The sequence below is a fragment of the Mus musculus genome, chromosome 3, assembly GCF_000001635.26.
Source record: "Mus musculus strain C57BL/6J chromosome 3, GRCm38.p6 C57BL/6J".
NCBI classification, from domain to species: domain Eukaryota; kingdom Metazoa; phylum Chordata; class Mammalia; order Rodentia; family Muridae; genus Mus; species Mus musculus.
This window is the reverse complement of record NC_000069.6, coordinates 27,479,779-27,501,634: the sequence shown is the minus strand read 5'-3', so window position 1 is coordinate 27,501,634 and position 21,856 is coordinate 27,479,779. Positions and strand designations below refer to the sequence as shown.

The following is a 21,856-nucleotide window of genomic DNA, read 5'->3' as shown; positions in this document are numbered from 1 at the left end:
GGAAAGTGCCATTGTTTACCTGGAATTGTCAGGCACAGGAGGAACGCAGGTGGACACTTTTTAACACATGCCCCCCCTTCTTTTTTCAGGTGTCTAATATCCAGGCAAGAGCAGTTGTGCTGTCTTGGGCACCCCCTGTCGGACTGTCCTGTGGACCCCATGGTGGTCTTTCCTTCCCTTACAGCTATGAGGTCGCCTTATCTGACAAAGGGCGAGATGGGAAATACAAGATCATTTACAGGTGGAGTGTGTTTTCACGTGGTTTTCTTTACTACTAAATTGTATCACTGAAGAGAAAAATTGGGAAACTCAAATGATGCAAATTTTCTCTTAAACATTGGTAATCACAGGGCTAAGGAGCCAGCTCATCAGCCTAGCGTGCATGCAACCCTGGATTCAATTCTCAACCTTGGAGAAAGTAATTATAATGTCAGGAACTAATGAATTTTGTCCAAGTAATTATTAATCATAAATCAGTAACACAGGGCTGTATGGTGAAGTGAATCTCTTGATTACATGCTAGTTGTCAATACAGTAGTAATAAAAATTTTCTACCAAGGTCTTTCAGGACAAAAACTGTCAATAGTGGTTCCAAGTTGAGTGCGCAGAGGAAGAGAGCAGCCCCTGTTTTATGGCGTCCCACATATTAGCTGGTCTGGGGATTTATACCTGTTTTCTAACTATGATAAAATAAAACAAAAAAGCTAGAGTCAAGTCCTTTTTCCTTTGTACAGCTCACGTTTGCAGAGCACGAAATCAGAAATCGAGCTGTGGTTGTACTACTTGTTGGCCCTCCCTGTGAGTAGCCTTGTTGGACTGTTCAGCAAGGTCACTGGCTCACACAGACCCCACTCGTGTCTCACTCTTCCTGGTCTACATCTCATCAGTGTGGAGCACTTTGCCCTCTTCCTGTTCTACACTCATGGTGTGCTACCCCAGTGAGTGAATTTGTGGACTAGTAAAGAGAAAAAGAGATAAGAACTGGCCCCATGCTGACCCTTCCGTCTGAACCTTCCCTCCCACTCTGCTCTGGTGACTCTGCCCTGGTCCCTGCAGTGGCACCTGCTCTTACCCTGGCACCATCAAACCTCTTCCCTACAGAGCTACACCAGAGCACACCAGAGACCATGTCATCACCCCTTTGCAAGAGATTGCCTTTTCTGTTTAGAATAAAACCCCAGCTTGGTGCATAGGCTCTAAATCATTTTATTTTATTTTGGGAAGAAAAAAATACAATTAGAGACAGATTGGAAAAATATAGAGCCTCTAGCCTGTCACTCAGAAATTAGAGACGGTCGAGTGTGTGGCTTTGCTGCCCAGGCTGGTCAAGAATTCTTGTACTTAGGGATCCTCGTCCCTCAACCTCAGTACAAGTATACACCACTATCCCAAGGAACTAGGTAGGCAACACCAGGCAGCCTGCTGCTGAAGGTTGGAAACCTGGCTCTGCTAGAAGGGAGTCCTTGCCCCTCAACTTCAGCTGGCATGATTTCTTAATTCTTTAGGGTACTCTTCTCCAAGAAATGCTAAAACTCTCAATGACTGCTGTTTTCCTATGTTGGTCTAGTTTAGCAGGTAACAAAATACTTCAGGTTGTGATGCAGGCCAAGCTGCACAGCTGCACACTAGGGCTGGGCGTAGCTGCTCAGGCTGCACAGCTGCGCACTAGGGGTGGACATAGCTTCTGTTTTGAAATTTACAGCAACTTTATTTGGGAGACATTCAGACACACCAAGCTTTGGGTGTACCGGTGAGCTCATTGCAGGTGTAGTCTGCAGTTATCTTTCTGTTGCTGACCCTCTACCTGTTACGATGCTAAGTGTGTATTTACTGTTTTCTATACATTTCTTTTTATAAGACTTTGCAGCCCTTTACCACCAAGTGTTTAGTGGTTCAGGATGTTTTCTGAGCCCAAGAATGTTTTTGTAGATAACCACATTGCAGTTTTTTGTAAACATAAAGTTTGCCACAGAATGTTCGTGTAACTTGTCCTGACTCCAGTTTTGCCAGCTGACTCTATTGTGAAGAATGTATCTCTTGTTTTGGAAACCATGACCTTGTCTTTTGTCCCTCAGGCTAGGGTCAGATAATGAACTTAGTTTGGTCTCTTTAGTGTGCCATTTAATCATTTTGAAGAATGAAAAATAAGTTATGGGCACATGAAAAGCCTCCATCTTTAAAAAAAAAAATTAAGGGACGGTTTGGCTGTGTGGTCCTCTTGGCTGTTTTCGAGTTTATGATACTCCTGCCCCAGCATCCAGAGTTCTGGATTCCAGGTGTGTGCCACCTAGCCTGGCCTTTGTGTAGTGACTTAACAGAGCCTGTCTTAACTTTGTACGGGCTGCTTCTTCACCATTAGGCTGAGGCTCAGTTTCCCCTTTGGTCCGAGAGCTATGTCTCGGGGGCCTGGGATAGGCTGTGAGTTCACCAGGGTAGTCCTATGCTGAGAGCTTCTCCAGGGTTCCTGCCAAGAAAGACCATGCAGATGGCATGCTGACCTACAGATCTACTTGTATACACATTTGCTTTTATGTCTTGGAAGTCATAAGACAGTTTAAATTTTTATAATTTAAATGACTTTGTTGTTTCCGTTGATCTTAGTGATGTCATCAAAGGTGTCTGATTTCCAATTTAAAACCACAACAGAAACCAAAACCAACCAAATCAGGTTGACATCTGCGTTTTGGTGAATGCAGACATAGTAGTATTTAAATAACTGTGACTGACTATGAAGCCTACTCCCAAAGCTGCTTTGCCATTGAGACCAATATTAAACTAACAAAGGCTTTGTTTTCCAGTGGAGAAGAGTTGGAGTGTAACCTGAAAGATCTCAGGCCTGCCACGGATTACCATGTGAGGTGAGTTAGCGGCACAGCAGAGGTCGACGCTGTGTATCCCGTGTCTTCTTCAAACGCTGGCGTTGAATACCACTTCCCTCATGGAAGGTGTGAATGCCAAGTTGTGGTTACTTGTTCACCTACTGTACACAGAGCATAGCAATTTTGAGGACCCAGGACTGCTTTTGGGACCAAAACGGAGGTGTCCTGAACAGCACTTTTATTTTAAAATATAATTTTGGGGCTGAGGAAATGGCTCAGTCCGTAAAGTGACATGAATGTCTGAGCTCAGTGTCCAGCAGCAGTGCAGCGGCTCAGCAGCAGGCACCTGTAATCCCAGTGCTGGAGAGGCAGGGCAGCAGGGTCCCTAGGGCTTGCTGACTAACCCATCTACGCTGATCAGAGGACTTCAGGCTCAGTAGGTCGGCTCCAAGTTCAGTGAACTACCTTGTCTCAGAGAATAAGGTGGAGAGCAATGAAGGCACCCAGCACCTATCTCTGACACACACACACACACACACACAAATAATTTTATAAGGGCTTCTAAGGTCTATTAGATGGTGTGTTTTAGCATCTATTTTCTTTCTGTTGGTGTGTGTGTGTGTGTGTGTATGTGTATACATACATATATACGTGCATGCATGCATACATACATACATCAAGCGTGTTTTGTTTTATTTTAACCATAGAGACTTGATAGTGAAACCTACATGTTCAGTCCCAATGACAGAAGCCCACCTTCCCGTGTGAGAACAGTTTGGGTCTTCAAAGCCAGTAGATTCTGAAATAGTCAAATAACACAGCTATGGACTTACCTCTGATGTGAGTAAACCCCCTCTGAGCGAACAGTAGCCTTTGCAGAGCGCCCTGAGGTTGGAATGCCTTTGTGGTTTTTCTGAGACCCATGCTGTAACCCTAGCAAGCAGGAGAATGCCCGGCCATCCTGTGATCCAAATCACTGTGGAGTCCGTCACAGTATTTAATGGGACATCCATCCGTTCCAGTGAGGCCAATATCTAAATGTAGTTTATTTTATCTAGTTTTCATGTGCAGCAGAAAATGTCATTGTCTGGGTGTTTGTGTTTACAGCTGTGTTTTACAGACACAGCTTGAATTACACTTGTATCCTTTCCAGAGGTTAACCCTGAACACAGAAGCCCTTGTGGGTGGAAGACAAAGTAAGAGGCTCGAGTTGCAGTCCAGTTGCGCCATAAATCGGCTGTTTTCACTTCAACATCAGTAAAAGTTCTGTGACAGCTTCTCTTTACCAGAAGCCAATGCAGTTGTGATGGCACAGGGAAAAGCACTTGTTGCCAGACCTTCCAACCTGTATTCATCCCACATGCTGGAAGGAGAACCCTGCCTCCCAGAGGTGTCCTCCGACTGCATGTGCGTGCATCCCTGCACACTTGCATGCACACCCACGGAGGTTGATCTATTAGTCAATCAAGTGTGAAGGCTCAGGGAGGAAGCATGGAGTTGCATGTGCAACCCCAGCACTTGAGAAGGATAGGTGGAGGAGACACAGGAGGTCAGGGCCATCCTGGGCTGGGTGGGGAGTTGGCGGCCAGCCTGGCAATTCTGAGACCCCATTTCAAGTAGAAAAAGGAGGAGAACAGGAGTGAGGTTTCCGTGTGCTTGTCAGAGGTACGTGTGCTCTAAACTTGGCTAGTTCATGTCGTCATAGTGAGCGCGTACCTGGCAGGTATATGGTGCACATATGAACCCTACTGCAGGAGTCGCTGCGGTTTAAACCAGAACCTTATGGTTTGAATCATTTAGTTTCCATGCAAATACTTTAAACATCACACAAGTACATATAATTTGTAAAGCTAAGATGATAACAGAAACTGTTTAACTATTTTTCTCATGGTCAGTTGAAGAAATAGAAACTGTTAACCCGCAAAGCAACCATGGAAATGCAGTCTGTCTCTTGACTAGCACATGTTTCCTTTGCTCCATGTTCTAAGGCCATTGTCAGTGCTGTACTAAAGGGTTAGTTTGTTAATTTCCTGCTCCTTGATGCCTTACAATATTCTTCTCAAGAAACTTGAATGTTGTGATGAATCTGCCCTTTTCATTACTGTCCTGTCTCTTGTTTCTCTCAATACAAAGGAAGCATGGAGAATATTTGATCTCTGGATCTTTTTATAATAGTAGGGTTGTTTTTTTTTAATTATAATCACATCATTTCTCCCTTCCCTTTCTACTTTCCAACCCCTCCCCTATACATTCGTTGTACACACACATGTATTGTATATCAAACCTGTATATACATACATACACACAAAACCTGCTTATTCCATGTAATGTTGCTTGTATTGTGTGTGTGTTTTCAGGGCTGACTGTTTGAGGAAGGCTGTTCTCCATCTCTCTCTCAGCATCCCTTGCCTGCCCGCAGGGCTTTGTCTAGGGTTGACTTGTGTGGAGCTTTCGCCTTCCACGTCAGCATGTCTATTGGTGCCATCCTTGCTCAAGTCTTCTTTAGGTAGCCATGTTCTGAGTCTGAATGGGTGTGGCTTCCTTGGCGTTTCTAGGTGACATTCTTCTGGGTAAAGTCCTGTCCCTGAGGCTCTCACTGTCCCCCCCGACCCCTCCCTTCTGAGCTGATCCTTACGCTTAGGTGTCTCAGCTGGGCCTGGGCTTTACGTGATCTCCTGCTCTCTGCATTTTGATCAAGTGTGGATGTCTGTAATGCTCTGTAACAATGCAGAGAACTTTCAGAGTTCTCGAAAGTTTTTTTTTGTTTGTTTGTTTTTGTTTTTTGTTTTTGTTTTTTGTTTTTTTGGCAAAAGGGTCTCTGAAGCTAGAGATGACCCTGAACTCTGCTCTTCCAGCCTCCACCTCCCAAGTGCATGTGTGTGCCGCCATACCTAGCGCATGCCATGCTGGGCAAGCACTCAACCAATGAGAAGGCTACACCATAGCCCCTTCCAGTTCTTAATACTAGACATTTTGATTAAGACCTCCAGAAGTCTCGGCACATAAACATTCCGTTGTTAAACTGTGCACTGAAGTGGCATTAGGCCTCCCCGTTCCTTTGTTCCAATTGCTGCGTTTCCATAGCTTCTGTGGACCATGCTGGGCTTTGTTTGGACAGTTTCCTCCTTCTCCACTGTGCTTTGCTCCCGTTGGCGCCTTACCTTCCCTGTTCCCATCGCCTTTCATTGGCCCTCAGTTTTCCTTTGATTTCTCTGCTCAGGTTTTATCCTGTCCACAGATTATCTGATATCCCTGGTGGTACCTCTCTTTCCGCTCCCTCCCCTGCTGCACTGGTTGTCCGTGACTCTACTGACATATAGACTGTCTTTAGAAGTAGCCAGCTCCCGCTGTGGAGTCTTAGCATGAGCTGCCTGGTGCTTGGTCTCGGTTTCCTGGGCAGAAACAGCTCCTGACTTCTTTCATTGTTGTTGTTGCTGCTGCTGCTCCTGCTGCTGCTGTTATTGTTATGTGATTGAAGAAAAAAAGACTTTTACATATAATGTATGCATTGATTTGTAAAACTTAGGTCTTTTCTTAGATGATTGTTGACTTAATCATTTTGATTAACTGATAGAATGTTTTAAAAATAATCAATTTATAATTATTAAATTGTAATTAGTACTTCCACTAGGGAAATAATGTTATGTGTTGTATAAAAACATTGAAGTGAAGTCTGGTCTGTTGTTGAGGGAAGCTGAAGAGAAGGGGAAAGACACTGAGACTGTATGCTAGGATGCGAGGGAGGAAATCCCATTTTTTCTAGTTTTTCCCATTTTTTCAGTGAATAAGGGCATCAGCATGATCCCCAGAACACACGTTGGAAAGCCAGCCATCATCGCCTGTGCTTGGTAGCTCAGTGCTGAGGCCCTGACAGCAGATCCCGGGCCTCACTGCCAGCTAGCCAGCCCAACCTGGTGGCCGAGCTCCAGGCCAACGAGAGACTCTGTCTCAAATATAAGGCAGATAGATAGCAGAGGGCAGACACCAAGCTTGCCCTGGCCTCTGCACACACACTCACACATGTGCAGCTGCACACCAGTACATACCTCACCTATACACTAATTATTTTAAAGGACAAAAGTGAATCACATAAATAAATGCTTTTTAAAATACTTATGCTTAACTAGATATAGATTTACATATCTACAAATGTTGCCACGGGCTTTTCTCAGAGAGTGTCTCCCTCGTTTAGTTGACAGTTTTATGAAGTTAACAATGTTATTACGATGATTCTTACTATGGGAAGCCAGGACTTAGGCACTAGAGCCTGGCTCGTGGGAAGCCTGTGCCCACTGTAGGGCATGGACAGCTGCCATCACTGTCTTTATTACTGTGCTTCAAGGTATATTAAAGCCTTTAAAAATAAATTGGATCTTTGCTTAACAACAGAAGAACAGTTTCTGTCAGCCGTAGTTCTGTCAGGGATTGAAGAGATAAAGTGGAGCAAGCCCATGATCAACCTAGTGGCACTTTTCCAGTCACCACCATGCGTAGTTTGTCCAAGAAGCTGCCCAGAAGTGACATCACGGAATGATATTTCCCAGAAAACTGATATTTTGAGGCATTCCCAAAAGCCTAGTTGACCAGCCCAGAGTGCAGTTATGAAATAGCTCTCGCTTACCGGAGACTGTGGCTCCTGGGATGTCCCAGACGTGTGGGAAGGAGCTGCAAACCTATGGATGAAATTCTTGGAGCCCCTGCTTTGTACATTTGGCTGGTATTGACGTGGAAACCACGTGGAACCCCAACTTACAATTCATAATGCAAGAAAATATTCTGGCTTGAGATGAGTGCAGAGTTTCCCAACTGGTTTATTTAACCCAAGAAAATGGTCCTATGCTGTGGAGCTTCCTGTTAGAGGATATTATGGGGAATACACTACCCTTGTGTGGAAAACGCTGGATTATTTAATTTATTTATTCATTTGGGGGAGGTTACATATGGAGACCAGAGGGCAACTTGCAGGAGTGAGCTCTCTCTGTCCACCATGTGAGTTCCAGGGACCAAATTCAGGTCATCAGCGATCTTCCTGGTCCCTGGAATATTTTTCATATTTTTATAAATATCATGGGTAGCAATGTGCTTGCTACTGTTATCATTACAAGTAGTTACTATTTGTTCACTGAACAGTTTTGATTAATAAGTAATCCTGATATGATTGGATAATGTATCAAAATTTACTGTCTGTAGCACGTTTATAGTATGCTTTAAAATTCACAGTTTTCCTTGCTGACCAACTTGTTAGAGAGGGGTTTTCTAGAGATTACACCCAGGGCCTCGTGTAAGCTAAGTATATGCTCTACCCCAAGTTGCAAACTGCCAAACTCTACAGTCTCCACACCTCAAGATGAGCAAACTAACTGCACATGGCCCATATAACCACCTCAGATCTTTATGCTTGCCCTCAAGTTCTTTCTCTGCCAAACTCTGGCCTAGCAAAGATCCTGAAGTCAAATTTAGGGGATATATATTTCACTCTTGAAGAACATTGCCATCATTACATGCCACTTAAAACACTATAGGAGTTCTGAATGTCTTCAACACTCAAGAGACTGCTCTCTTTTCCTTGGTTTTCTGAAACATGAAGGTTGTTTTTCTTCTTCAGTTTGTTGCTATAAAAATTCAAATGCAGCCTAAATATGCTATTTGGTTAATGTTTCTTAAATTCCCTTAGCCCCACGGATTTCCCGTTAGCACTTTGTGGTTTTATTGTAGTCATTTTTCTGTCTTGTAGAGTGTTCTACACTTGTCAGTTTAGCTGACTGGGCCTTCTGGATTGCTTAATGTGCTTCTCTGTCCTCCAAGTTTCTAGGAACAGGGCAGTGACATATAATCAGATCTGCACATAGATTCGTAGATAATGGCATAGTGTTTTTTATTTATTTTCGTTTGTATATCAGTACAGATATACTAGAACTTGTTTTGTAAGTCTTAGTTAGGGTTTCTATTGATATGATGAAACATCATGACCCAAACCAACTTGGAAATAAGTTTGTTTCAGTTCACAACTCTTTTGTGGGTGGGGAGGGGCAGTAGAGACAGGATTTCTTTTCTGTGTGTAGTCCTGGCTGACCTAGAACTTGGCCTTGAACTAAAAACATCTGCCTAACTCTACCTCTGGGATTAAAGGTGTGCGCCACCACACCCGCCTCAAGCTCACAACTCACAACTCTTAGGATATTCTCCATCACTGAGGGAAGTCAAGACAGGGACTAAGACAACAACCTGGAAGTAGGAACCATGACGTAGGAGCGGAGCAGAGGCCATGGCGAAGGCTGCTTATGGTTTGCGCTTCCTGGATTGCTCAGCCTGTTTTCTTACACTGTGGAGGGACCACCTACCCAGGAATGGCAGTGCCCATAGTCTGATGGTAGGATTTTCTCTCGGAGGCTCCCTCCCTCTTCTCAAATGGCTCCAGCTTGTGCTAAGTTGACAAGGAACATCACTAAGACAATAGCCCAGGCACCTTCAAACTCAGATTGCCCCGAGACAGAATCAGAGGCATGCACTGCTGTGCTCAGGATCTCATTGTCCCCCTTTGTGGTGATCTTAGTCTCATCCTAAAATGTGTAAGTGGCTCTTGTATTTAAAGACACCAGGTCCCTTTCCAACAGCACACATGTATCCTGGTCTAAGTACAACCATTAAGACTTCAGCTGGGGAATTCTAATATAATAAAATGTAAGCTAGAGCCTGACCCTGTCTAGAACAAAGTACGGTTCATTTGAGTCTATCCTGACACAGCAGTGATCTTGCTGGATCACTGCCATGCCCGTTTGGCCCTTCACATCCCTCCTCAACTGTGTGCACAGGGCAGGCAGCCTTTGCTCTGCCCGGCTGGGCTGGGCAGGAGCATCGTCACAATCAGTATCATTCATTTGCCTCACGCTATGATGTCCTCCCCAGGGCAGGTGACACAAATACAGGACGCATTCTCCTGTTGCCTTTTGGTTTTGTTTTTTGTTTTTTGACCCTACAGTCAGGCACATGTGGATGCTGAGCCAAGTGCTTCAGAGTGCAGAGAGAAAAGCATTAATCTTGGTGCTGCGTCTGGACATTAAGTAGGCGTGTACATGCACTGTGTGGGAACCCTGGCTTTGTTGAATTGGAGAGAGATGCATTTGGCAGTAGCCAGCAGGTTTCTAGGGTAGAGCACCTGTATTTTTAGCTCAGTGTACACCATGCCTGAGCAGTTCTGAGGTGTCTTTCACCTATCGCCTTGTTCCTCTGTACGTTCTCTGCAGCCTATGCGCTCCGGTCAGTACGCAATGTCACGTTTCACTCACACCCACTCACACCCACTACTGTACTACTTAAGCCTTCCTAGACGGCCAAGTCAAGCTTGTTGGTTTTTAGAATGTATGTATGGAAGCTATTCAGGGACTGAAGGTCACTTTCTTATGTAGAACATTCTTCTCCAGTCAGCAGAGTTACCTCCATTGCAGTGGGACTGAGAGGGACTCACTGAACGGAATACCTAATGAGATGGTTGTCCCTGTAGTTGCCCAGGGCTAGGTCAGGGCAAGGCCACAGAGTGCTCTTGGGTAAGGCGCTTGGCTCAGCCGTGAAGCCTGTGGATGAGGCAGAGATCAGAAGCTTGTTTTCGGGTCTCAGGTGTCGATGCTCACCCTGTCTGTCTGTTTCCTTTGCAGGGTATATGCCGTGTACAATTCTGTCAAGGGATCCTGCTCCGAGCCAGTCAGCTTCACCACCCATAGCTGCGCACCAGAATGTCCCTTCCCTCCCAAGCTGGCACACAGGAGCAAAAGTTCACTTACCCTGCAGTGGAAGGTGGGTAGTTCAAAGTGCCAAAAATAATGTTCACGGCAGGCAGTGGCCCTTTCAAATATTCCGTTTTGCAATGGGGTGTGGCTTCCTGTGTAATCACTGTGTGAACCTGGTTAGGATGCATCAGAAGTTGCCATACAAGCCAAGCGGAAAAGGTAGAAGGAAGGGTCTGCCAGGTCCGGAGTGGGCACCTTCTCAGGACCTTGGTAAATGTATCTCCTGATGTATCACAAGTGATAGAAATACTTAAAACACCTCCATTTTCTACTACTTTAGTGCATTTTTACAAATTTTGTAAACTTCAGAATGCAGTTTGAAGCTTTAGAGATAAAGTAGGATTGAGTTCTTTTGCATTCGTCCTAAGCTGAAATATAGTTAAAGCGTCCCAGAATATATTGTGTCCTATACTCTATTAAGGTTTCATTAATTTTCACTAATTAGTCATTAGCTCAATCAGGATTCCTATTTTTAACAGCCTGAACTCTATGTAGTGCTTCAGTATACTGTCTAAAAATAACCATCGTCTAGCGTGGTCCTAGGGTGGGCTCTGCCTTTAACCTGTTATTCACCGGTTGCTGTTCTCACGGAAATAGATGCTCATTATCACCCTTTACAACCCTTATTATTTCTGTGTCTTGATATCTTAAAATGTAGTTAGAGCGCGTCAGATAGATAGATGGAGGTGCCGGAGGCTTATGGTTCCGGAGTGTGGAGGGGTGAGGGGGCTTGGGAGAGAGGAGCAGCGTAGCCAGGCTTCTCCGCACCCTGCTGGGTGGCCGTGTGCTCAGAGTCAGTGGCTGACATTGACTGTGTTAGTGGGGCAGAGGAAAAAGGTTGAACCGGCTTAGAATCTGAACTTTTTTATTTTCCTTCCCGGCTGCCAGGGATAACACAGGTCAGTGACCTTTTCAGAGTTTTAGCACCCGACTGGTCATCACCGTTGCTCAGTGCCTCAGCAAATGTGCATCCATTTAAAAAGACGCTCACCGACGCTAATATAAACCTAGCTTCTCCAAAGGGAAGAACTAAAATCTATTGCTTTTGATAAAATACAAGAAATCGGAAGATTACCAGAGGGACCCCGGGGTCTTACAAACTTAAAGTTGGGAATCACTGAAATGTCTATGCTCTCTGCTTGGGTGGCATTCGGGTCTCAGGGGGACCAGCAGCTTCCAGAGAGGTCACTCGGAAACAGAGATACCTTCTTGTTCCATTCAGTTGTCTGAAAACATAACTATGCTCCTGGATTCAGCCCAACTTCTATTTAAATGTACTCCCAGGGAACTGTGTAAAGGCATGCGCACCAGAGACTGTCTCTGGCAGCTGTCTGTTCTGGGCTCCACAGAAAACTGAGAGCCAGAGAACGTCTGGGGTCCTGTGAGTCAGCAATGACATGGGAGAAGACCATGACCCAAAGATCCCACCCTGGGGATTGTGAGAATGGCAGTGGGCAAGCTATTCCCAGGCCGGCTAATGAAGGACAGCCAGTCATGAGCTGTGGTTCATGTAGCTCTTTTCATAGAATTGGATTCTCCTGAAAGCTCTGCCAGTTACTTAAAATTTCACATACGTCTGTACCCTGTCGTCTGGGCTAGACCCACCAAAACTCCAAACTTCTTGCAGTCTGCAAGCTGACCTAGCAGGAAGGAGGATGGGAGGGAGCCAGGGACCTGTGGCACTTACAGAGCCTTGATGATGTTTAATTGTGATAAAGTAATAGGTGTCGTTTGCTGAGAGCTTCTTATAAAACTGGATAGGTTAGTGGGTGATTTGTATAGTCTCCGTCACATGTCTTCATTCTTGGAAAAAGAAAACCCATGTTGATATTAAACAGCCAGCAGCAGACCATTGGCAAGCCGACAGTTAAGCTGGGATTGCGCTTGCAACAGTGAGAATCTGGGTTTCTGTCTGTGTACAAGGGTGCCCAGCAGTTCCCTCGCCTCCTCTCTCTCTGAGGAAGAACCAAACCCAAGCATGTTTTGAGACAAGACAAGCTCTTACAGTTTGCCTCTTATTTCTCTGTCTTTCTAGAACTTGCTACCAGGAACCCCACCTGGTCATCCCTTCTGACAGCTCAGGGTCTGTAAAGTGTTCTTTTCTAGGAAGGTCCTAGTTGCCTTGTTGAACCCTTACCTGCTCAGTGACCTTGGTATCAGCTTTGTTTTATGAGCACAGAAAATGATGGAGCCCCCTTTTGCTAACATGTAAATAGCAGTACCCTCCAGCAGTCTATCCAGAGGATGTAATTTTTCCTTTTTTTTTTTAATTACTTTTTGGTGTGTGGGCAGGGTGGGACGGAGGGGATGGAGAGGTTACTAATACCCCAGCCGGGCTTTCTGATACTAAAGGAAAAGGTAGAACAAAAGGACCCCCAAAGCTGTGCAGGGAAGTTCCAGGCAGGACTGTGCCTGTTCCCAGACCCCAGTGGCCTCTGCAGCACAGCAGGCCTTTTGTCTTTTGCTATACCTGAACTTAAAAGTGACTGGTCAAAGCTTTATCCCAGAGGAAGCAGGGCACACAGGGGCAGGAGTGTGGGTAGAGGCGGAAGTGGGTGTATTTTACTATCCATGGGGGGCCTACCAGAGGGGAGGCCTTTCTTAAAGTTAATAGGTAATTGTGTCTCCCAAGGCCTGCGGCAGCTGCTGGTACCCCCTCCGAGGGGACAGCCTCTGTCTAAGTTGCTAGCTTGTCTCTAAACAGCTTTCTCCAATCTCATTTCATTATTTTCTTTTTTTAGGCTCCAATTGACAATGGTTCAAAAATCACCAGCTACCTTTTAGAATGGGATGAGGTAAGCCTCCTTCCACACTCGTCCATGTAAAACGCCATTTTGAAGAAGTACAACCTCAGTACACACATTTGACTCTAGCTGTTGACTATGGAGAAGCAGTTGGATTGTGGTTGTACAGTGAATTGTGTGTTGAAATAAATTCACCTGCTTACATGCAAGCAGTACTAGTGGGAATAGGCAGGTCTTATCTGTTGCGAATTCCCACTGCCTCTGCAGGCGTTAATTTGTGCTAGCAGCTGGGCTGTTTCATCTCCACTGCATAGATGGTTTTGATAAGTCAGAGCCTGGTGCTCCCTTGGCTTAGCTTGGCTTGGCTTTGCCTTGCTTTTCTTGTTTGGAGTGGTACAGGGTGGCCTGCTTTGTGTCTGTCAGAGTGGAAGAGCACACGGAGTCTCGTTCATACCACGTCTGAGTCTCTGTGAATGAAACCATCCTGATCTCTGTGTATTGATTCATTCATTTCCGTATTCTCCCTGTCTGTGCTTGGGTACAAGGGGCTAAGGACTTAAAAAATACAAAGTGGGAAATTTTTAACTAATCTCTGTGATGTAAGTTTGAAGAGATTAAAAATTCAGAATGTTTGCATAAGCAAAGACATTACTTATCAGGTATGGAAAACTGTTAAAGTGGAACATGTTGCATGGATGAAATAGTTAAAGATGACATTTTAAAGCGATAGAAGGGACCTTCATCGCTTTCTGCAGAGTGTATTCCCATCTGGGTTGCACCTTAACAGACGTGAGTGACAAAGACAGCAACCACAGCGGCCTTGGAATCCCTACGAATGGCCCATAGTTATGGTTCGGTGAAATCTCTGGCTTTCCAGAATTGTCCATTATAAAGTGGTTTTATTGGACAATGGAACCACTGGTGTAGCCTTGGCTGACCCCTGAACATACAGAAACATCCCCACTCGTCCCTCCTCCCTCTCCGTCCTCCCTCCTCTGTGAGGAAGAATAGGAGTTTAATGAAGGTCATTTAAGATCTCAGAGGGCTTGTACCTGTATGCGTGTGTCTGTATCTGTGTGTATGTATCTGTGCATATGTGTCTATGTGTGTATGCATACATGTTCATGTGTGTGTGCACTTGTGTGCTAGTCTGGACACCAACCTCAGGTACTGTTCCTTTGGAACCATCAACCTGCTTTTAGAGACAGTGTCTCCTTGTCCTGGACTTGCCAATTAGGCTAAACTGGCTGGCTGTCAGAGCCCTGAGATCCACCTGCCTGCCTCCCCAGTGCTGACATCACAAGCATGCCTGCCTCCCCAGTGCTGACATCACAAGCATGCCTGCCTCCCCAGTGCTGACATCACAAACATCTCTGCCTCCCCAGTGCTGACATCACAAGCATGCCCGCCTCCCCAGTGCTGACATCACAAGCATGCCCGCCTCCCCAGTGCTGACATCACAAGCATGCCCGCCTCCCCAGTGCTGACATCACAAGCATGCCTGCCTCCCCAGTGCTGACATCACAAGCATGCCCGCCTCCCCAGTGCTGACATCACAAGCATGCCTGCCTCCCCAGTGCTGACATCACAAGCATGCCTGCCTCCCCAGTGCTGACATCACAAGCATGCCCGCCTCCCCAGTGCTGACATCACAAACATCTCTGCCTCCCCAGTGCTGACATCACAAGCATGCCTGCCTCCCCAGTGCTGACATCACAAGCATGCCTGCCTCCCCAGTGCTGACATCACAAGCATGCCCGCCTCCCCAGTGCTGACATCACAAGCATGCCTGCCTCCCCAGTGCTGACATCACAAGCATGCCCGCCTCCCCAGTGCTGACATCACAAGCATGCCCACCTCCCCAGTGCTGACATCACAAGCATGCCTGCCTCCCCAGTGCTGACATCACAAGCATGCCTGCCTCCCCAGTGCTGACATCACAAGCATGCCCGCCTCCCCAGTGCTGACATCACAAGCATGCCTGCCTCCCCAATGCTGACATCACAAGCATGCCCGCCTCCCCAGTGCTGACATCACAAGCATGCCCGCCTCCCCAGTGCTGACATCACAAGCATGCCTGCCTCCCCAGTGCTGACATCACAAGCATGTACATTGCACTGGGTTTTATGTGAGAGCTGCTGATCACACCCAGGTCTTCACTATTACCTTGTAAGCGCATTAGCAGCCACACCACCTCCTTATCCCCATGTGTGGCCTTTGTCCTGTGCTTTTTGCTGTTTGTCATCTTAGGTCTGTTGGTAAGCTCAGAGAAGCTGAGTGCTTGGGTGGAAAGTCTCCTAGGCAGGCCCCCTGTAGGCACGTGCAGATGCAGGGCAGCTCACCCTTCCTATGAGATAGATTGAGGACTGTGCTGCCATGATACCCACCCTGGACCAGTCAACACAAATATTCCGTGGCTAGCCTGGGACCTTATGCACTTGCATGGTCTCCTTCTGTATTTCTCTCTCCTTAATCATAGCCTTGTTTGTGCCGCTTCATCACTCCTCTCCTAACTTTAAACTCCTGCTGGGCCTGACTTCTAACTACTGCTGGAGATGCCAGGCTGCCTTTTACCTACAGGCCAACAAAGGGTTCTTGTGCCCTGCAGTTAACAATCGCCTTAAAAGGCTGTCGGAAGCCCTGGCAGGACAGGATCTTCAAGAGTGCCAAGATTAGGAGATGGAGTCTCTGTCCCAACTTTACACTGTTCAGCTTAGCCTGTAGGTCCTCAGGTATCCCATCTGCACAGTGGCAGCAAAGGACAGCCAGCAGCTTGCAAGCAGTCATGCTGTCACAGAGTAGGTGACCTGTGGTCGCCTTTTCCCATCAGAGATTATTCAGGGGTTGTTCTCAGTATTACTTGATGGATTCACTCATGACTCAACATTCTTGGTCCGTACCTCTTACTGCCTCCACGTGGCAACCTGTCCTATGAGGAGGAGGACAGCACCCTACTCCATGGTAGCTGAACAGGCTCTTGGTGCATCTTCTCTTTTGAACATATGCAAGCAATATGCAAATGAGCAAAGCTCATTTTTTTCATCCAGTTACTTCTTTGCTTTAAACCCTGCTTCTCTTCTTTCTATCCAAATGAGCAGCTTAAAACATGGTTCCATAGAGTTCGTGGCAGTGAGACCAGCACTATAGCAACTAGTTTGTTCTTGCTGTTTATCATTTTATGAGTGAAATCTCTAGCAAAATAACCTAATAGTATTGTTTCTAAATAACGGAAGAATCAGCAGTTCCTTGGGGCAGCTGGCTTGAGTCAGTATCCCCATGTTACCCAAGCCCTGGCTACAAGAAAAGCAGGCAGGTGTTCACCGAAGGCAACCAGCATCTGGCCTGCAGGAAGCCCTGGCTGCAGCTCTGAGGCCTCCTCTTTCACCTTCAAGGGCCAGTGCACCTGGTGCAGGGCCTGCTTCTAGGCTCCACCCCTAGCACGACATGGTGGGGCAGGAGACTGGGAGGGTAGATAATGCCAGCAGCCACTGCCTCTGCCTACCTCACCCTCCCTGGAACCACATCTCCCCTCCCCTCCCTCTCCACAGTGCCTCAGCCCCACTCCCAGAGCCTCATGGCTGTCCAGGGGCTGCAGAACTAAATCTGGGTCCCGGAAGATTGTGGGGTGTGTGGAGGATCAGATCACTGCCTAAGAATAAAATGGATGAAAAATGAAAACGGGAGGGGAGGGGAGGGGAGGGGAGGGGAGGGGAGGGATGGGAAGAGATGGGAAGGGATGGGAAGGGATGGAAAGGGAAGGGAAGAGAAGGGGAGGGGAGGGATGGGAAGGGATGGGAAGGGATGGGAAGGGATGGGGAGGGGAGGGGAGGGGAGGGGGAGGGGGAGGGGGACGGGATGGGATGGGACAGGACAGGACGGAACGGGACAGAACGGGACTGGGAAAAGGTTCTTTCTGCCAAGCCTGACTCAATCCCTGGGTCCCACATGGTGGAAGGAGAGAACCGACTCCTTCGGATTGTCTCTGACTTCCACACGCACACCTTGTATGTATGCACACATTCAGAGGCACACACCAAAACGATGTAAAAATGTAAAAACACTTTTTAAAGATGGATAAGTTTCGAAGAGGGTTGATTAGAGGACGATCTCCCTACCCACATGTCCTCCCCCTCGGCCAGGGTCATCACTTTGAAGGGAGGTTGGAACCACGGTCCTGTGCATCCTCTGGAGCCCCGGCTTTAGTGGACAGCACAGCTGCAGTGGCTGCTGCTCTAGAAACCTCGGGTTATAATTGCCATCAATAGGGTGAGGAGTGACACAATCCGAAAGTATTGGGAAATTTCAAGTGCAGGGCCTTCCGGAAGCCCGGCTTTCAAGCCTCTTTCTGAAAGAAAGTCAGGCTTTTGGCTGTGCTATATCCACAGTGCTGAGGAGTGGGGCGAGGCTGCAGTGAGGAGCAGAAGCAAAGCAGAGCAGAGCTGCCTCCTGACAGCTCCTTCAAGCCTGCAGCCATTACCTTCTCAGTGCGTACAGTTTACTCGAGTGTTGCTCTTAGGGCTTCAATAAGAGAGAGTGAGGTACTTTTCTGCCCTAGTAACTAGCTTGATAACTCCTTAGTTTTTAAACTTACGTGAAATAAGCAGCTGTGACGTGGGGATGAAGCATAAGAGTAGAACCTTCTGGAATCCTTATCTACTTGGCTAGGAGGTCACTTTTTCACCTGACTCGGGTTGGTTTTCATTACATAAGTGGTGTGGCTTTTCCTCACCAAACAAGGGTCCCTGCCACTGTGGCTCACATGACCTCTGGAGTTTGACACAGATGTCTAGCCAGAGACTGCCCCTCAGGAGTCTTCCTGTTAGGAGCTTGAAGGCAGAAGGTCATTTTCAAGGCAGGTTTCTATTGGATGATTGGCAGTGAGCTTCCAAAGACCTGCCTGTTGCTTTCCCTGTCCCCTCTTCCTGGGAGCACCTGGATTTTCACATGGCCTTGGGGATTCTTGTGCCTGTGTGGCAGGCACTTCACCTAAGCAGCTGTCTCCCCAGGCCCCTCAGCATTTTTATTAAACAGCAGCAAAGCTCTGTTTAGTAGTGGTTTTCTCAGCACATAGCTTCTTTCCTGCAGGGAGGCAGTGGAGAGGGAGGGACAAGCGGGATTGCCCTTCCTGTCACTGCCCTGGCAAATCTCTTCAAGTTATGAGGTCCTGTGCCCTGAAGTCCCATGAGCACCTTGGTGTCGCTTCCATCTTAAGGAGCTCTGAGCATCTGTAGGAGAGGTAGGAGAGAGTTCTCTAGAATTAATCCAGGGCAGAGTGACTTACTCTGGTCATCTACTGCTAGCTGACATGATTACCCATGAGTTTAAACTGATCCAGAGTAACTGACTGTAGTCTAAGCAGGAGAGGTCTCTAGGTTAGGGAGCAATACCATGAGAGCCTTTTGATTCAACCCAGTACATGCCTTCTCAGTTTAGTGGTTTCTAAATGGATGGAGAACTGGGGAAAAAAAAAAAAAAAAAAAAAAAACCTTTAAAAAACTTTAATTAAAAAAAAAAAAAAACAACCTGTATTTTGTGGTTAAATAAGAACCTTTTCTATTTCAGAAAAAAAAAGTGCTATAAAGGAAACATTGGTAGAAACTTAGCTTCTAAGTTACACTTAGATATTGTGTGTGTGTGTGTGTGTGTGTGTGTGTCCACCAGAGCCATTGATGATCTCCTAAGACTGCTGTGGCTATGTGTACCAGTGAGAAGGTACTGACCTGGACTGCAGTGGGTTACCGTCTGTGTTGCCTGACTGTGGGTCTCGGTACCTTGGTATCAGTTGTACTGAGCCTCAGTATCTGCCCTAGAGAGATGTCATAACACTGGTACATTATGATGGGAGAAGGTGACTTAGCAACAGAAATTCCGTGTACCAACCCCTCCCTGTTGGTGTAAGATGTTGAGATCTGAGTAAGAAAGGCAGTAGTAGCAGGGTGTGGTGGCGCATGCCTTTAATCCCAGCACTTGGGAGGCAGAGGCAGGCGGATTTCTGAGTTCGAGGCCAGCCTGGTCTACAAAGTGAGTTCCAGGACAGCCAGGGCTACAGAGAAACCCTGTCTCGGGGAAAAAAAAAAAAAAAAAAAAAAAAGGAAGGAAGGAAGGCAGGCAAGCAGGCAGGCAGGCAGGCAGTAGTGAGGACCATGTGTGAATAGACCATCTTCTAGGAGTTTTAAACAGGATTCCTGTTGGGCTAGTTACAGATCGATGTTCAAATGCTGCCATGCTGTTAGTGTGGCTTCTGCCTGGAACATGGAGGCAAAATATGGAACAACCAGAAAAACAGTCCTGTCGGTTGAAATGATTCAAGTTCACAAGAATAGTCCTCACGTGTGATTCAGCTGGCTAAGAAAGGAAGTTCACATCTTGGATCCCAAGGACTAAAAATCCTACATAGCTCTGAAACTAAGAGCGGACTGCCAGCCTCAGAAACCCGCAGATGCTTAGTGCTAAGGCAAGAGAACAGAAAGGCTAACAGCTAGTGACATAGGCCACAGGCTATGCTCTACCCACAGTTACAGCTCTGTGCTGAGAAAACCAGTACTAAACAGAGCTTTGCTGCACAAACCACCTGGGATGTGTCCAGACTCACGGAGCAGCTCCTGAATATCAGGGGTGCTTGGAGCCCAGCTCATTGAAGGATCGAGCGAGTTTGCGTGTGACTATTCTGGTCACATATCAGCTATCCTAGCAATAGTGGACATTCAGCACCACTCGGCAGAGTGACCTCCACCAAACTTACTCTGCTTTGAATCTGGAATGGCCTCCACAGGCTATTGATTGAACACCACGTCTCCCATTCCTAGTGTAGCTAAAGGCTATGGTGCCCAGCTGTAGGGCCTGGCTAATAGATGTAGGTTGTGAACCTTCTAAGGTTGTATCTACCCATGGGACTGGTCTAGCTCTCTCTCTCTCTGCTTCCTGGCATACGAGGACATGAGGGGCTTCCTCATGGCCCTCCACCACAAACTCCACCATCCCATGGTAATTCAGTGGACTAAGATGCCTTGAAACCATGAGTTGAAGTAGGTACTCCCTCCCGTAGGTTTTCTTCAGGCGCTCTGTCACGATGGTAAGGAAATTTACATGGGCCCTGATAGTAGTCATATGTATTTCCAATCGCGAAATCCTAGCTTTTATTCCTCAGTGCTAGCACCTGCATAAAGAGACGTGCTTGTCCAAGGCCACGTGGTCTTGGGTCATTCCTAGTGACTGCACCTATGGGGGCTGGAGTGGGGTTAAGTGCTCACAGAGCATGTGTCCATTAGAGTTCATCTTTGGCTTTGTGTGGGAAGCGACACCTTAGCCGGTAAAGTCGTGTTCACCATCTCGTGAGTCTTTACCACCACATTCCAGGCTTCCAGAAAGCCTGGAATGTGGGGAAGTTTCAAAGAAACTTGACAAGGAAAGGGTCTTTTTGACTTAGGCTTGCATATCACAGTTCATCCTTAAAGGAAATCAGGACAGAAACTCACACAGGACAGAAACCTGGAGGCAGGAGCTGATACAGTGGCCATGGAGGACAGGAACTTACACAGGACAGAAACCTGGAGGCAGGAGCTGATACAGCAGCTATGGAGGGGTGCTGCTTACTGGCTTGCTCAGCCTGCTTTCTTACAGAACTCAGGACCAACAGGCCAGAGTTGGTACCACTCACAAGCCTGGGCCGCCCTCCATCAATCACTAACTTAAGAAAATACTTAGAGCCAGATCTCATGGAGGCATTTTCTCAATGGAGGCTCCTTCCTCTCAGGTGACTTTAGCTTGTGTCAAGTCGACATAAGACTACCCAGCACACCAGAACCCAGAACCCCAGGAGCCCTCTCTGAGGACCTTGGCACTAGGGGCAAATTCTTCCTTTATGTGTTAGATGTACAGAATGGGGTATGGACTGGGAAGCAGGCTTTGTGGGGAAGTTTCTGTCTAAAATCACAAACATTTGTCATAATCCTTGTACCTGCTCTTTCAATATATATCTACTGTACCAAGCCCATGCATCCTGTCAGTCACTTCTGCATCCTATACAGGTCACTTCTGTCTATCTGTCTGTCTGTCAGCCTGTCTCCCTCCCTCCCTCCTTTTCCCACCCCCATGTGAGTGACTGAGAGATAAATGTGTGGAAAGCAGAGGTTGGTTTCATGTTTCTTCCTTAATCATCCTCACCTTGGTTTTTTGAGCCATGAGCTCTCTGAGTTAGCTCAACACTGCCACTAGACCGGCCAGCAACCTCCAGGGAGTCTTGCCTCCACTTCCCCAACACTGATATTCCAGATGCAGGTGCCCTAAAACTGAGCCATTCCCCAGCCCCAGGCAACTGCTTCTCCTGCTAACTGCCTCCGTTCCTTCCCCTTCCACTGGAACATTCTCAGCCCGTTTCCTGCTCCCGCCAGAGCCCAGATGCACACCAGTATCTGGAGAAACTTGTAGCGAAGCCATGTCAACTTCTCTAAACCAAGGCCCCAGTGACCATCCCTGCCTGTTTCAGGTAGCCACGCCTCCCGTGGGAAAT

The 21,856-nt window shown here is 46.9% G+C and overlaps 1 protein-coding gene and 1 long non-coding RNA gene across 11 annotated transcripts in view; one reads left to right on the top strand and one right to left on the bottom strand.

Moving 5' to 3' along the window:
• Window positions 1–21,856, top strand: part of Fndc3b (fibronectin type III domain containing 3B) — a 295,173-nt gene that overhangs the window by 209,673 nt on the left and 63,644 nt on the right. For all 10 annotated transcript variants that reach the window (NM_001356953.1, NM_173182.3, XM_006535547.4 and 7 more), the window contains 4 exons: window positions 90–241; window positions 2,799–2,858; window positions 10,472–10,610; window positions 13,345–13,398. In NM_001356953.1, coding sequence (NP_001343882.1) covers window positions 90–241; window positions 2,799–2,858; window positions 10,472–10,610; window positions 13,345–13,398 — 405 coding nt within the window. The remainder of the gene's footprint in view (window positions 1–89; window positions 242–2,798; window positions 2,859–10,471; window positions 10,611–13,344; window positions 13,399–21,856) is intronic.
• Window positions 17,392–19,136, bottom strand: Gm32738 (predicted gene, 32738). The gene is made up of 2 exons (NR_168344.1): window positions 19,068–19,136; window positions 17,392–18,572 (listed from the first exon to the last, which is right to left on the bottom strand). It is a non-coding gene; the product is annotated as a predicted gene, 32738 (long non-coding RNA).